Source organism: Corvus brachyrhynchos, unplaced genomic scaffold (assembly GCF_000691975.1).
Source record: "Corvus brachyrhynchos isolate BGI_N302 unplaced genomic scaffold, ASM69197v1 scaffold22, whole genome shotgun sequence".
NCBI lineage: Eukaryota > Metazoa > Chordata > Aves > Passeriformes > Corvidae > Corvus > Corvus brachyrhynchos.
The window spans coordinates 5,696,241-5,710,134 of NW_008238355.1; the positions used below are offsets into that span (position 1 = coordinate 5,696,241).

A 13,894-nucleotide genomic window follows, 5' to 3' on the forward strand; every position below is an offset into this window, starting at 1 on the left:
ATCTGTTCTTCTGCACCGGAAGTTTTGTTACAGTGTTGTGAAAGTGGGACTAAATCTTTACTGAAATAACAAAACATTTCTCCCCGAACTTCAAAATGAAAAATGAATGCATAAAGTGAGGAAGAGATTTGTCATCCCATCTTTTCATAATACTTGGCATCTAGTAGATCATCAGCTAAAATCCAGGAAATTCAATAATTCTACCTTTAGTGATATTTTATGTGAGTTAAACTCTTCTATGAAGGAAGAACACAAGAAAGAAGCATATGGCAAATAATTCTGCATGTAGCTCACAGTTCACAGTAAATGCTGCCAATAATATAGTCTTTAATACCCTTGGTTCAAGCAAGATGACCACCTAACACAGTAGTACAGTCAGCTCTAGCAGTGCTATTAAAAAAGCCTATAGTGAAAAAATAAGAACCTTGCAAGTCAAGATTCAAGGACACTATGGGTTTGGCACAGCATAGTTTTAGGTAGCGTAAGTTAGGTATACATACACATATATGTATTTTTGGAGAGGAAAGAAACCACTTCAATAAGTTAGGAATTGGTTTAGTTCAAAAATTTATTTTAAAATATTTCTGATAAAACAACTGCCAAGATTAGAAAAATCTTAGTCTCAGAAAATTTTATTTCAATGACTTTCACTCAGACAAAAAATATTCCTGATAGCAGGAAAAACCTGTAGCCCAAAAAAAAGGAATATCCTTGAGAAAAAAATACATTGCATGTGCTAACTTTCCATCTGGCCATATGACACTAATGATGACTAGTATTTAGGAATTCATATGAGAGTTCTTTTCTATTTCTCCAGAAATAATCACAGTGAGCACAGAAACTAAAAGCAATGTAACAGGAAGTGCTATAATTTTTCTGCTGTTGACTGGGAACTTGCAAAGGTCTATGTGAAAGAGGTAGTGAGGATGATAAGCACTATTATTTTATTTAGGGGAAATATTTAGATGTAGGGTTGCTCCTCTCTTCAGCTCTTGCAGTGTGTAACATAAAATGGAAACATTTTTGATCTCAAAGAGATTATATTCTAACCACAAGTATGTTTATTATTTTGTTAGAAACTCTTGAGAAGGAAATATCTTAGTCTATAAACCAGAAGCAGGGCAGATTCTACCAAGAGCCTTTCTTGATCTCTGACCCTTCTAGACACGACCAACCCTGCTATTGATTTTTGGCATCTCAGAAGGATTTTCTGTATTGTTGACTTACTATTGTCTTCCTAGATTTGAGAGTATTTTAAAAAATGTGCTACATAGAATGCATTAATATTAATAACATAACTCAGCTGAATTATTGAGATTTAAGTGTTGCCTTTTCCTGACCAGAAATACTGAAGACTACATGATTTGCACCTCATCAGTACACTCTATACTTGTGCTTAATGACTTGAATTAGTTGACAAAGTATGTAGAAGCAATACCACTGTTATTACGTGAATGAAACCCCTTTAAAACAGAGAATTTTGTAGGCATGTTCAAGTCTAATCTGAAGAAATATTTTTCTGAAGAAATAATTTGATGTTTCTGGACACAGCAATAAATCCTTCGTATGTGCACAGGAAATGACAGGGAAGATAGCTGTATGAGCGATATTTTATGTGTTACAACAATGTTTACTTCTGTCTTGTTATTTTAGAATATTGATTATATTCTTTGTTATATTTATTTTGTTCTGTTTTATTTATGTATTTATTTAGCTTATTGTTATTTTAGAATTTTTTTTATCAGAATTTTTCTTCTTTTTCTACTTGTGAACTCTCTAATAAAATCTATTGCAGTTCAGGATGTTCTGCACCTTTCTATTTAAGAGATGTGCTCAATATTGTTCTTCTATTAAGTTTCTTATCTAGCAGAATTTCTCTGAGGGATTAATGAAATACATTCATTCTTTCTCATAAAAAATGTGTGTTGTGAACTTATAAAGTGTCTAAATATGAAAATACCCATCTTTTGCTCTTGTCTCAGAAAAAAGATTTAGTAAAGCATAACTGACAGCAAGAATGATGTAGGGTTTTTTTCAGAAAAAAAGTTAGAATTTCGGAACCTTTTAAAAGTCTCGCCCACAAAGCAGAACTAGTGTTAACAAGGTCTTCTGTGTCTTTATGTTTTTTGTAGAATGGCAAAGAATGCAAATGATGATGGTGGTGGGGATGACACTAGTTTTAACTTCAGCTGGAAAATGTTCACAAGCTGGGACTACTTGATTGGCAATCCTGAGACAGCAGATAATAAGTTTGCCTCCATCACAACAAGCTTTAAGGTAAAACAAAGTTTACTGAGGAGAGGCAGCACAATCTGGCTTTCACACTGGTATGAATTGGATGGAATTAAGTTCAAGAGTTAGGTGTGCTGAGGCTTAGAAACATATACTTGGATTGGCATCTGTACATCCTTCTTGGTCTTTGTGTCTTGCCATGAGATTTTTTTTCTTTTAAATTGTGAAATAACATTACTATATTTTGTGTCCTCTGTGCTGGCAGTACCAGTTGTAGAAAACTAATTCTACTGTAAAAATAATATTTTCCTTTTTCTCATTTCTGGTGGCTTCCAGTTTCTATGGTGTTTGTCTGAAAATCTTTTTTAAAATGTTCCTCCCATTTTGTCAACCTCACATTGTCAACTTCTCTTGTTACAGAGAATAGATATAAGACAAAGTAATAGAATAATCTGTATAGGGCTATTTATCAGAATATCAGAAAATGGCTGCAGAATTTTGAGTTTATACTTGTTTTTCAGTAAGAAAATTTTCTTTTTAAATTTTCAAGTTAGTTACAAAATACAGCCCAATTTGCAAGACAATGTTCTTAGGCCCCTTTCCTGTATATATATACAAGTATATACCTGTGTATAGGGTATGCTGATTTCAAGAGTAATTGTGTAAGGAATCTGGGGCAAGGTGTAAGATGCAGGGCTGTGAAAGCTGGATGTTAAAGAATGTGTTTCTGCACTAAGGTGGCTGGCACACAGCAGTGGAGCATGCAAAGGAGGATTTAATTTTCAGTGTAATAATGTACAGGGAATACACAGGCAAAGTATTGTGAGACAATGAAGAAGATGCTAGGCTTGCAGTTGCAGCGACAAGTGTGACACCATGGGAGCTGGAGGAGTGAGCACTGGCTGGGGTATACAGCCACTCACCCTGCCCGCCTCCTAAGCTGCAGGCATAACACAGAACTGCACTCAAGTGTAAGTCATCAAAAGAAGATTCCAAGAGAGCAAATTCTGGAGAAGTACTAACTGAAAGCATTGAATCTGTGTGAGCTTGTCCTGCCTGTCTACTAAGAGCAGATGCTGAAAGCTGTTTGGGAATATAAATCAGTTGAGAAAAAGGCTTAATTTTGAGAAATAAACTCATGAAGCTTTCCTGTAATTCTTGCAAACAAGCAAGGAACCTCAGAGAGAAAGGGTGAAGTCCTGTCTTATGTGAGATCATGGGCGTTTAGTTTGAAAGCTGCTGCAGTCTCCTGTCATTTATGTGACAAACACATGCTGTAAAAGGAGCAGAGCCATGAAAGGCAATTATTACAATGCAGTTCAGCTTCCCCTCTGGGCAACTGACCTCTATACCAAAGTCAGAAGCTGTAATAAAACTTCCTTTCATGAGGACACTCCAGAGCAAAAGCTCTTTCAGCTGGTAAAAGTAGAAACTGGAGATTATAGTTGTCTCAGAGTCTTAATATTTATCAGTCATGATCAAGGGTAAATGTGGGGCAAACGTTTTGTTCTGCAGTCTGAAACTCTGCACAGTCCAATTTTTTTGGGATTTCTACATCTCAACTGTCTTTTCATTCTTTCTGAGCTGCTGACTTTCAGAATGAAACTTTTTCCTCTTTTCTCACAAATGCACATTTTTAAAGCATGATGTTTCCTTTTCTGACAGATATTCACATATTTATCCTGCTGTGTCACTCAGTCTCATATCACCTTGCAAGCTGAAAGAACGTGCTGGGTTTTTTTGACACAAGTACAAGTGTAACAAGACTCATTGGGGACACACTCAACAAGGGCAAAGGAAACCCTGGGGAGCCAAAACCCCAGGATCTGCCAGGACCCAGACAAGATTTTATGAGATAATATACATTAATCTTGAAACATGAAGCTGAGATGTGTATTTGCATCTTTGTAATTTATTTAACTGACTTCTAACAATTGAGGAAACAATGTGGGGTTTTGAGCAATAAATTATTCATAAAATTCTTTTCTTTCTAACAAGTGCAGGAAGCAATCGTGGAGGAGCAGGAGAGCCGAAAAGAAGAAAATATTCATTTGACTCGATTCCTGAGGGTACTTGCTAACTTCTTAGCCCTATGCACACTTGCTGGAAGTGGCTACCTCATCTTTTTTGTTGTCAGAAGATCCCAGCAATTTGCCTTGGAAGGTCTGGAGAACTACGGGTGGTGGGAAAGAAATGAAGTTCGTGCTAGTGCATTTCTATAATAGATGTGGTTTGAAACTGTGTTTCTCTGCTTTGCATGTTGCCTTTTTTCCCCTGGTAATTTAAATACTCTTGAGTGTGGATGGTAAATGTCTAACAAAAGAATTGCTTATGTGTCTCTGCTTCCTACTTCATCAAATTTCTTCTTTGCTTCTTTCAAATATTCCTTAGTATTTAGCTTTCATTTGAGGCCTTTACATTTCCTCCTCTGTGCTCTTAGGATTATTTTCCAGACACTCTCTGGATTAGTGAGATCTCTTCAATCTTGTTGCTTTCCTCTTGAGACTGACCCAAACAAAGTGATTGGTCTGTGGGCACAGATAAAGTTATTTGGGACCTCACGGATACAACTCTGCAGTGTGGCAACAGGTTGAAACTGATACCTTTCTGTTCCACTTGCCCTGTCCAAGGGTCCTATGCCATTTGTTTTGTGCCTAATCTGTGCCTAATGCTTTCCTCAAAAGCAGGTGCAGCCTGCCTGATAGAGGTGTACAGTGATGATGGTGACTGTGTTTGCTACAACAGTGTGCAGTACGCGCCTGAAGTCAGTGTGCTATGTGAAAACCTGGAAAGGTTTTACTTCCTTAGCAAAAATGCTACTGTGCATGTTGTAAAACTATTTTGTTACTTCAAGCTTATCTTCTGAGCTGGAGTGTAAAGTACATACCTGACTTAAGGTAAGGAAAAAGGTGCTAGCCTCACAAAGCTAATGAGATGGGCAATGATGGAACAAGGAAAATCAATCCAGAATTTTCAACACCAAAGCCTGACTGAGAAAGTAATATTAAAATATCAAATAATCCACCTCTAAAGTCCAGAGAAATAGGGTTGTTGAGAGTGGATTAAGTTACTCGTTATCACATTTCAGTTTGATAGGAAAGGAAAAATTGTGTACAAAACTTCTTGATTTAAGGCAACACAAGCTCTGAGACAACAGAGCTTGGAGGAATTCAGCTTTCTCTCAGTTTAAAGGTGTGGTAACAGATTTGTACTAACAAGAACTGGGCTACTGAAAGCTGTTATATTAGTTTATGCTGTAATCTGGAAGGTAGGTAACATTTGTCTTTACGCTCATAGTTTTACTTTTGTTTCTGTAATAAAAATAGAGTTCTAAGGAGACAGAACTAAGATCTGGAGCAGGTGTATCTCTAAAGGAGAGTGGATAAAAAAACAATGACATTTTTTGGCTAAATTTTTTTTTCTATTGACAGGTAATTAACATATTTGTAAGTACAAAACATTGCCCTTGATTGGATATTAATATTTGATTACATAAATGTATTTGGCTTCTGAGTAACATTCACACATTTTCCTTATTTTATAGATCAAACTTTCTTATGTCTGCATCATTAATATATGAGTTGAAAATTTGATCAGAAAAAATCCCAGCACCTAACGTACAACTTAGAGTAAACAAAAGTACAGCTCCTACATATAAGGCAAGCAGCAATATCTAAAAATTTATATTCTTCATAAAAGTATTAAGCTGCTTTTGTAGAAAATGTCATTACACTAGATTCATTAAGAGATTGAACACTGCATACAGTTATGCAATGGAGAAATCCAGGATAAATATATTTTTTGTCATTTATTCCTGAAGCTCACAGCACAATAAAGTGCTGCTGCTGACTTTTCAGAGAAGACCTTTTTCTCTCTGACTCTCCTTCCCTCTGAGAATATTGTAAGTTTTTTATCTCCCTCTCCATATCAGCAGTACCTAGTTCTGTCAGAACACAGTTCAGATACAATTGTCTAGTGAGTCGTGCAGAGGAGGAAATTAGTGGAAATAGGCAGACTGGGACTGTGTGCAGATTTCATCAACTTGTGATACTCAGAGAGGATTTTGGTTTCTATTAAATCAAAAACCAAATAAAAAGTAGTAATGGAAATATATTTTTCACCCAAATCAATAATAATAGAAGAATTTATGTCTCACATTTCACTGTAAACATTTTTTCCCCCTCTCCTCAGGTGAACACAGTTATGTCACTTTTGGGAATGTTCTGTCCGACTTTATTTGATGTAATCAGTTCTCTGGAAAATTACCACCCTCGAATAGCTCTGAGATGGCAGCTGGGAAGAATCTTTGCTCTTTTTCTTGGCAATCTCTACACTTTCATTATCGCCCTAATGGATGAGATCAACCTCAAGGCAAGATATTTACATTCCTTCACTATGTTTGAAATGTAGCTGGGCAACATTGAGGACCTCCAGACAGGCACAGACACATCAGTGAAAGACATTCTTTTCTTTCTGTACAGTAAATTACATCCATGCCTAAGCTAGCAATGGGAATTTTGGAATAGAAAAGCTTGAGGGCTGGTAACAAGCTCATGTTGTTTTATTTTTCCCTGATTTATTTCTTAGTTGGAAGAAGAAAAGATAGTCAAATATAACATGACAATATGGGAAGCCAGTCTGTACAATGGCACTATTCCAGAGAATTCAACTGCTCCTCCAATACAGGTAGACCCTGCTGATGTCCCCAGAGGGCCATGTTGGGAAACAATGGTGGGACAGGTAATGTAGCTGCTCGGAGCTCATATTTGAAAACAGGTCATACAATCTCTTGCAGGACATGATATCTAAATCCTCTTTATTTTGGCTAACAAGTGTCATTTAGATGAGAAAATGTGAGAAGCAGGTGTGGGATTTTCTCTTGAACTAAAAATTTTTTTAAAAATTATTTTATTTTCTTTGTCTCCTGTCTAACAGGAAATTCTTTTTTCTGTTTGTTGACAGAATTGAAAGCATTTCTGTTTTCCCCCTCCTTTTCACTATCCTCTTATATATTCCCCTTCCTGATGCTACCTTTGCCTTGCAAAACTTGTCTAATAATTCTGAAAAAAAAAGGAGTAGCGCAACAGGGATATGTGTGCAAGACAGCTCTTACAGCAGTATGCTTTTGAAAAGACATCTCTGTCTTTAGCCAAGCAAAATAATGTGAAAGAACAATATAAGTTTAGTGGCAAATCTGCTCAAATATTTTATTTGATTCAGTTGAACATTTATTCTTATTGACCCATTAGTATAAACTGTGGTTTCCAAACAATTTTCTAACATACCCTTTCCCTCTATTTTATCCTACTTCATTATTGTTGACTTGGCCATGACAACAACTTCAATATTGAATCACCTTTGCTGTTCCTCTGTCACTCTGACAATCTGCCCTCCTGAATGAACAAATCATGAGCAGGGACCATATTGGCAAAATCATCCCCTCTCTTCTTTTTACTGATGCTGAATAAAAAGCTAAGAACACCAAGAGCTCATAACAGAAATAATTTTACCCTTAATTACTGATCATTACTGATCAGGGACAGTAATAACTTTCTGGGATATCCGGGTAAGGCCTGTTACAGCAGGTTTTAGTGAAATATAAAAAGCCTAAAATAAAAGTTGGGGCATGAGGATTTGAATTAAGATTTTCTTCCTTCCTCTCTGTATCCACTGGACATTGGAACTCCTTGAGAAAGAAGCCATTTGCTTTGGGTTTTTTTAAATAATGTTCTCAAAGTCAGAGGAATCAAAAGCAGTTTAAGGTATCAGCTCAGATTTCTGTTATAGCAGTGATCTTGACTAGAAGCCTTTCCCAGTTTAATCATACCCTGGAAGTCTCATCTGATAATATGAGCACAAATCAGAGCAAAGGATACCTCTAGAAAATGAGGGGCAGTAGTTCTGGCACATTACATAATCAGTGAATGTAGAGAGAATAAGAGTTTTATCTATGTTGAAGCAGAATAAGCACAATTACTGAACTAGTACAGTATTTAATTATTTTTGTAATTATTAATTGCTTAAATATGTTCTTAAAGGAGAATATTGCTCTAACAGGAATTTGTGCGCCTGACAGTCTCTGACATGATGACAACATACATCACAATTTTAATTGGTGATTTTTTGAGAGCCGTCTTTGTCAGGTTTTTCAATTACTGCTGGTGCTGGGACTTGGAGTATGGATTTGTAAGTATCTGATTTTAAATGTCTTTGCTATCCATCACTTCACAATTAAGTAACAAATTTCATTTTCCTTTCAAAACTACAGGGTTAACTTTTGGTTAGATACACCATCTTCAAAATCCCTGCACTACATTGTGTTAGCTTTTCTCAGAATTTGTTTGTGCCTTAATATTTGTCTTTTTCTTTAGACTTTGGTAACTCTAGGACTTCTTTAATTTATTTGATTTTGTGAGAACACTGGGTACACACTTTTCACACCCTTACAATTTGAACATTCCACAGAATATAATCTCATTGATTGGATAGGGCCTTCTAGCACACAGTTCTTGCGGAGAAAAATAGGAAAGATCCTCTTCTAGAAGTATTTTTATATATATATATATTTCATTAGAACTAGTTTAGCTGATGTAAAGTTAGTAAGGCCCATAACATAAGCAGGCATAGAACTGTTCACTCGGAAGTTGAGACTTTTGGTTTCACACTGACCTGAACCAGGTTAAATTTGCCACCTATTATTCTGTAAGGTCTGATGCTGTTTTTCATCTTTTAAGTAATAATCATGGTATTGCCAAAGCTTATGAAGCTCCTGAAGCCTCTCTTGTGCTTACTGAGAAGTACAGAAAAGAGCTAAGTAATTTAAGACTATCAAGGGTACCTCTGCATAAGTAATCATTGTAGCTGTTATTTTGTCCTTCTTTCCTCAAAATTTTGTCTTTGTACAAGTAAAAATTCCTTGCATTGCTAAAAACTGCATCTTGGGAAATCCCAGTTTTCCAGAGGAAGAGAAAGGTTTGGTGTTTTCTATTAAATACCTCAGGTTTCTGGTACAGCAATCTCATTGTTACTTGCTGACTCCTATGAAATGTCAGCATTATTTCAAGGTTTTACCTTCTGCTTCAAACAGGACTAGTGTAGGGATGGAGACAAAGACTACCAGCTGAGCAGGTTGTGGTCAAACCAGTAATAAATGTTGCAATATCAAAACCAAATAGAGTTTGAATATAGCATGAGCAGAAATATTGCCAACAACACATCTGCTTGTAGGGGGTCCTGAAACTGTTCTATAATTGACATTTTTATTTGGCTGTATGTAGGAATGTCTGTAATGGTCTGGCCCATTATGGTCCTCAGGTCCAGTAATCTGCATGAAAAAACAGCTGGAAGTAGAAGTTGAAACTGGAAATCACTGAGTTTCTGGAAACATTTAATCTTAAAATCTTCCTTAGGAAGTAGCTGTAGCTGTGGCCATGGATATATATCCATTAATTTTCAGCCTTTTTCTACAAGAAAAATATTTTTGACCATCAAAATGTCCTTTGGTGAAGAATTCCAGAAATTAACTTGAACATCGTGTGGGAAAACCTTCCTTTTCTTTGTTTAAAGATTGGATTTTAAATTATTATATCTGTTAATGCTAGCACCTATGTTACAAAAAGCAGTCATACATTATTTGATTCCATATGATCTTATTAATCTCTCCATGTTGCTTTTGATATTCTATCTTATACAGATCTTCTTAGTCAACTGCTTTTCAAGTTTAATACTAGTAATCTATTTAATTTTTGCCGTTATGGAAGCAGATTCATAAATATATATGACATAAGTATATCAGTTCACTGTAAACATACATATATGCGTGTGTGTGTGTGTGCATGCACAAAACTATGCAGCACAGTAACTTCAAATATTTCAACAGCACAGCACAGTGCAAGTCAAAATTGTGACTGCAATTGAAGATTTCAGTAGAATGACTTTGTCTTGTTTCAGCCATAAGGGAATTGTTATTTTTGCATCTCATGCCCCTTACACCCTCTATCAGTTATGGATATAATAATTACCTGGAAGAGGTCCATTATTCATGGTCTTTTTGTCCATCAGTATGGTGAATCATGCTATGGTGTATACATGTATAAATAATATTTGTACATGTATAAATAGTATGTTTGAAACACATATTTAGGTGTAAGAAAAAAGTCTACAACCACAATTACTTACCAGAAAGTTTTGATCTAGTGGATGTGAACAAAAATTAATATGTGTTGCCTTTCAATTGTTGCTAAATTCAGTGTATTCGATGTTTCCAACTGGAAATGTTCATAAATTAGAAATTAATAATTAAGGTAAAAGAAGAGCTGGGTAAGTGATTAAAGATTTGAAAAACCAGAATGAAGGGTCAAATTAATAGTTCAGAAATAAAAGACTAAACAATTTTTGTGGTAATTATGCATCTACACCGGAAATAAAAATGTATGACACAGGGCTTTCTTCAGCAGACAAAGTGATAATGAGATGCCATGGAGTCCCTAAAGTTCTGAATCTTAAAGGAAAAATTAGAATCAAACACTCAAATTAGAAATAAGATATTCATATTAAACAAAGAAAATGATTGGCAACTTCTATCAAGGTTAAAAGGAATACTTCAAAATTTCAAAAGCTGAAATACAAAAAGAAAATGAAAAATAGTGCTAGAGTTCAATCAGATATTAAATCAAGTAAATCACATTCCTTACATTAAATTTCACTGCTGATGCTATACTGGAGGACACATTATTTTGACAACCAGTATCCATTCCAATAGAAATTTTCTGAATTGTTGCTTTAAAATTTACCCAGTACCCAGCACGATTTTTAGTTCTCCATTAGCACCTGTCTCTGAACAAATTTCAGAAAGATTTTCAATAAAATACTGCAATATTAAATAATATATAATATAATATATTAAAGGCTATCCTGTGGCCTTGAATTTTATTATTTATTTCATTATTCACTGATAAGATGCAACAAGAGGCCCTGTAACATGCTGCCATTGTGCTGCTGCTGTTGGAAATGAGAATTTTAATCTACTGTAACTCACCTTAAGATCCTTTGTGCAAACCTAAATCTCTCTCATGTTTTTCAGCCATCATATTCTGAGTTTGATATAAGTGGAAATGTGCTGGGACTGATCTTTAACCAAGGCATGATCTGGTAGGTGTGGCAAAGCGTGTTGTATCTGCAGGATGGCATCAGTTATCTGTGTCTGTGAAGGATTTTTCTGAAATCCTGATTGTGTCCCATTTCCTTAATTTTATGGATGTTAATGCAACATGTACCAAACTCTGGTAAACTGCAACCGGTGGGAACACTTCAAAACTATTTCTGGGCTAAGATTATTGGACAACATACATCAGGCTTTTGCACTGAGTTGGTAAGATCAACCAGTAAAAAGCTGCAAGGATTAATCTCATGCTTTTGTTGACTGACTGCTTGCTGTCGTGTTTTACTTTGAAATTTAGCCCTTCAACATACCTTACCACTCATTTCCCATGTTCCTGTGCAAAAGGCCTTAAAGTGAATGTATTTACACTTATCTGTCCAGTCACATGGATGTGTAAACAATGCTACTCCTGCAGCATTAGTCCTTAGATGTAGAGGAGAAAAAAAATCTAGGTTTTAATTCCATTTTTGGACTTTACATGACTGGTAAAGAACACCATGTAGAGTCCTCGTGCAAGATGCTCAGTCTTCCTCAGAAACTGTTCTCTGCAAGCACTGTTGACTTCTCAGTCTTGCTAAGGCCTAATTTTTACATTTATTATGTCTTTGGTGATCAGGCTTTTCGTGTGGTGAAAGCCCTCACTTCTGTAAAGCCCTTTATCTTTTCATTTAAGGCATATGAAAAGAGGAAGGAGATATAATAATATAATAAAGCCTGTCATTTTTCTGTACTCAGAAGGTCTTTCCAACCCTAATGTAAATATATTTCCTGGTTTGTCTGAGGCACTCAGGGCCAAAGCAGCTTAGCTTGATCACCTTATCACCTGATCACATGGGCAAGGATTAAGGAAGAAGCAGATTCCCGATCTCTTATATTTTGTATCATTTGGCCAGGAAAATGAATTTAGCTGCTCTTCAGTCAGCGTGACACAAGAAACAAGGTGTGATTAAAAAAATGTGCCAACTATTTCAGTGTCATAACCATGCAACCATATATAATGAGGAAAAAAATCTATTCAACAGAATCAAGAAGCAGGTTGTTGGCATGAAGCACTAAATGTCCCCGGCAAGAGAAGATAAATGTCTATTAAGCAAAAATATCCTTCATAAAAAGGTGCTAGTATATTAATAAAAATAATAAATTATGAATGAAATTATTTTGTTTATATTTAGCTGTAGGAATTGTTAATACCTAGTTTTAAGGCTGTTCTTTCTTATACAACACAAGAAAGATGCTACCTGCACAAATTAAGAGTGAATAGCATTTCATCAAGTCTTGAATTAAGTTGCAGAGAAAGGTGACTTGGAAACAGAAAGTTCATAGAGATAATTCTCTTCATACACCTTCAGCTTTTCTTAAAATAGAGCAAAGATAAAAGACCAGTTAAAATACCCCATAAAGTTGGTTGTATGAATTTCTTAGGGCACTGTGTGCATGGTTGCAAAGCACATTGACAGAGGGAATGGGTGGCATACCGAGGAAGACAGAAGTCCAAAGTAGTTAACAATATAACAAAAGTTAACCATAAATAACAAAGTGGTTATTTTTTTTAAATTTGTTTCTCTTCTAGGATGGGATCTTTTTATGCTCCATGTCTCCCAGCAATCAATGTGTTCCGCCTCCACACATCGATGTACCTGCAGTGCTGGGCAGTGATGTGCTGCAATGTCCCCCAAGAACGGGTCTTCAAGGCTTCCAGATCCAATAACTTCTACATGGCCATGCTGCTTTTCATCCTTTTCCTCTCCACACTGCCTGCTGTGTACACCATTGTCTCCATCCCTCCATCTTTTGACTGTGGTCCTTTCAGGTTCTTTGCATTTTATCTTCATCTTTTGCAGTTGTTGTAAAGAACTGCTTCAGCACATTGCAGTGAACAATGCAGGAATGAAAAAGTGCCTCTATAATAAGCGTTAGCACCTGATATGCTGAGTCTTTAATCGTGGTGTATTTCTCATTGTGGATAATTACTGAAGCTGGAATCCTGACAAACTGACTAACTCTTTAGAAAGTTTTATCTGGGGTGTAGAACAGAAAACCTTTTCTTTTTGTCAATTTTACTGTAAAAAGGTTATCCTTACTGCTGCACTGAAGAAAAATTATTCTTAAGGAGTAGAGCAGTGAGCTGTTGTGTTTGAAAGAGAGGGCTTTTAGGAAATGTCTGTACGACCTGTAGGAAGGGCAGATCAGAATGTGTGAGGGTGTGCTAAATGTACTGTGGTTCAGTCTTTGAATGCTGGGACCCTTCAACTCACAGAATTTAATGTGTCTGTGCTACCTCTGTGAAACTGAATTTGTTTCTGAAGTCTTCAAGGCCTCCGTAGTCATTGGTCCCTTCTAAACACTTAGACCTGCCCTGCAAACACATGCTTTGCATTCAAGCTAGTTTAGACTTTGCCACACTTTCTCCTTCTGTGCACAGTACCTGAAAAGTCTAGGATAATTTTCATCATCTTCACCTGCCAGGCAACATGAGATACAAATACAACGAGTTGTATCACA

General features: G+C 36.0%; 1 protein-coding gene across 1 annotated transcript in view; it reads left to right on the top strand.

The window, feature by feature from the left end:
- The window catches only part of TMC1 (transmembrane channel like 1), an 85,790-nt gene that overhangs the window by 66,675 nt on the left and 5,221 nt on the right, over nt 1–13,894 (top strand). Inside the window, exons 11-17 of the mRNA XM_017735459.1 lie at nt 2,133–2,277; nt 4,236–4,430; nt 6,424–6,603; nt 6,820–6,972; nt 8,290–8,418; nt 11,315–11,382; nt 12,963–13,202. Coding sequence (XP_017590948.1) covers nt 2,133–2,277; nt 4,236–4,430; nt 6,424–6,603; nt 6,820–6,972; nt 8,290–8,418; nt 11,315–11,382; nt 12,963–13,202 — 1,110 coding nt within the window. The remainder of the gene's footprint in view (nt 1–2,132; nt 2,278–4,235; nt 4,431–6,423; nt 6,604–6,819; nt 6,973–8,289; nt 8,419–11,314; nt 11,383–12,962; nt 13,203–13,894) is intronic.